Raw genomic sequence first — 2,296 nt, 5'->3', positions numbered from 1 at the left:
CTCCCTTGAGGTGAAATCGTCAACGAAATTCCGAAAAAGACACACACAAAAAAAAAACAACTTTATAGAAGACAGTGGTGTTTATGATTTGGCAACATTGTACTGACTGATGCCCGGTGGTGCGGCTGGCCGCCACATATCAGTTGGCGTTAAGGCTGCTGTGAGGAACACACGGCAGTTGCTTATGCTCCTCTTTGTAGGTAAGAAAATCATCTTGATGCTTATGACAACATACAGATTTTTTATATGCCATTTGTTAAACGTTATTAACTACCTTTTTGAGATTAGAATTTCGAATACTAGACCTCGTGACCTCGCTAAGTTACTTGCAGAATAAATATCAGAAGACAGACTAGCTTACTTTTTAGCATCAGGATAATGGATCTGTCGCTCAAGACAGGCTCACTTACAAAGAAAAAAACTGAATTCCAGAACAACAACCAAGACAGCACTGGCCTTAAAGAAGAAAGAAACGATGCTAACAGTGCAACTGAGCTCAAGCTACTGGAGGTAGGCGCAGATGCCATGGACAAAGGGAACACCGCTGACACAAACCAAAGCAGTACAGATGCCTCGGATACCACTGTAGGGCACAAGCAAACACACCAAGAAACAGCCAAAAAGAAGCGTAAATACTGCAGTGATTACTTGAAACTTGGATTTTTGGGCAAGGCAACAGTGAGGATCCTATCCCACAGTGTGTTTTGTGCTATGAAACATTAGCTAATGAGGGTATGAAACCCTCAAAGCTCAGAAGACATTTCGATTCCAGACATAAGGAATATGTGGGAAAACCCATAGAATTTTTTCAAAGAAAATGTAATGAACTTGATATTCACAGAAAAAAGGAAGCTTCATCTTTTTTTATACCTGGAGAAAATGCAAAGGCCACTGAATCTTCATACAAAGTGTCGTTATAAATTGCAAAAACAGGAAAGGTGCATTCCATAGGCGAGACTTTGGTCAAACCAGCAGCCAAGATAATGACAGAGATCATGCTTGGAGAAAATACTAGTAAAGAAATAAACAAGATACCTTTGTCTAACGACACTGTCAAGAAAAGGATGACGTCAATGGCTGAAAATGTGAAAGTTCAGCTGGTGTCACAATTACAGCAGTCTGTATTTTTCATTACAACTGGACGAGTCCCCAGATATAGGGAACGAGGCAAATCTTTTGTGCTTTGTTAGGTACATTTACTGTGGGGAAGTACATGATGAATTTCTTTTCTGTCGTCCTCTTCCTACAAACACAACAGGAGAGGCTATCTTTAATGTAGCTAACAATTTTATTGTCCAAAATGAACTCTCCTGGTCGCAATGTGTTGGAATCAGCATAGATGGTGCAACTGCGATGACTGGTAAACTAAGGGGCCTAGTGAGTCGAGTACAAAGCATTGTACCACAGGTAAAGGCAACACATTGTTGCATTCACCGTAAACAACTTGCTGTAAAACATATGCCTACCTGTCTTAAAACAGTTCTGGAAGAGGCAGTAAAAATTGTTAATTTCATCAAAGGGAAAGCACTGAACACCCGCTTATTTACAGTTGTGTGTGAAGAGATGGGAAGAAAACACACAAAACTCCTTTACCATACAGAGGTTCGCTGGCTGACACGGGGAAAAGTTCTTTCCCGTCTCTTTGAACTTCGTGAGGAGGTGCAAACTTTCTTGTATGAACGTCATGACCTCTATAATCGAATGCATGACACCCAGTGGCTCACAAAACTGGCATACCTGTCTGATATTTTCAGTACACTAAACGGATTGAATCTGTCTTTGCAAGGAAAAGACACTACCATCTTTAAAGTGCAGGACAAAATACAGGCAACACGAATGAAGCTGGACTTGTGGTGCGGCCGCATTGACCGCAAAGATTTCGAGTCTTTTCCTTCATTAGCAGATTTCCTGCTTACTTCCAAGGAAGAGCTAGATGGTGACACAACACAAGCTTTCAGAGCCCATCTGCAAGGCCTTCATCAGCGTTAGGAAAATATTTTGAAGAACCCGACCCAAGCTTTGAGTGAATTAGAAATCCATTTGTTAGAGATAAAGTAGATATAGAAAAGGTCAGTGTCAACCTGTCATCAAAAGAGGCTGATAATCTTGTTGAGATTGCAACAAGTGGGACACTGAAGACCCTATTCAGGGAAAGAAGTTTGGCCAATTTTTGGGCTCAAGTCCAGCAAGAGTACCCTGGACTTGCAGAAATTGCTTTGAAACACTTGATGCCGTTCCCAACAACGTAAAACTGTGAAATTGGATTTTCTACACTGGTTGATCTTAAAACGAAGAA

At 41.0% G+C, this 2,296-nt stretch overlaps 1 protein-coding gene across 1 annotated transcript; it reads left to right on the top strand.

Moving 5' to 3' along the window:
• The first annotated feature begins 378 nt into the window (after window positions 1-378).
• On the top strand, window positions 379-1,989 carry LOC137651636 (zinc finger BED domain-containing protein 5-like). The gene is made up of 3 exons (XM_068384857.1): window positions 379-697; window positions 934-1,167; window positions 1,259-1,989. Exons 1-3 carry the CDS (start codon window positions 379-381, stop codon window positions 1,987-1,989), a joined length of 1,284 nt encoding a protein of 427 aa, XP_068240958.1.
• The last annotated feature ends 307 nt before the right edge of the window (window positions 1,990-2,296 follow it).

The sequence above is a fragment of the Palaemon carinicauda genome, chromosome 13, assembly GCF_036898095.1.
Source record: "Palaemon carinicauda isolate YSFRI2023 chromosome 13, ASM3689809v2, whole genome shotgun sequence".
Lineage (NCBI taxonomy): Eukaryota > Metazoa > Arthropoda > Malacostraca > Decapoda > Palaemonidae > Palaemon > Palaemon carinicauda.
The sequence above is the reverse complement of the archived record's forward strand: the minus strand, read 5'-3'. Positions and strand labels throughout refer to the sequence as shown.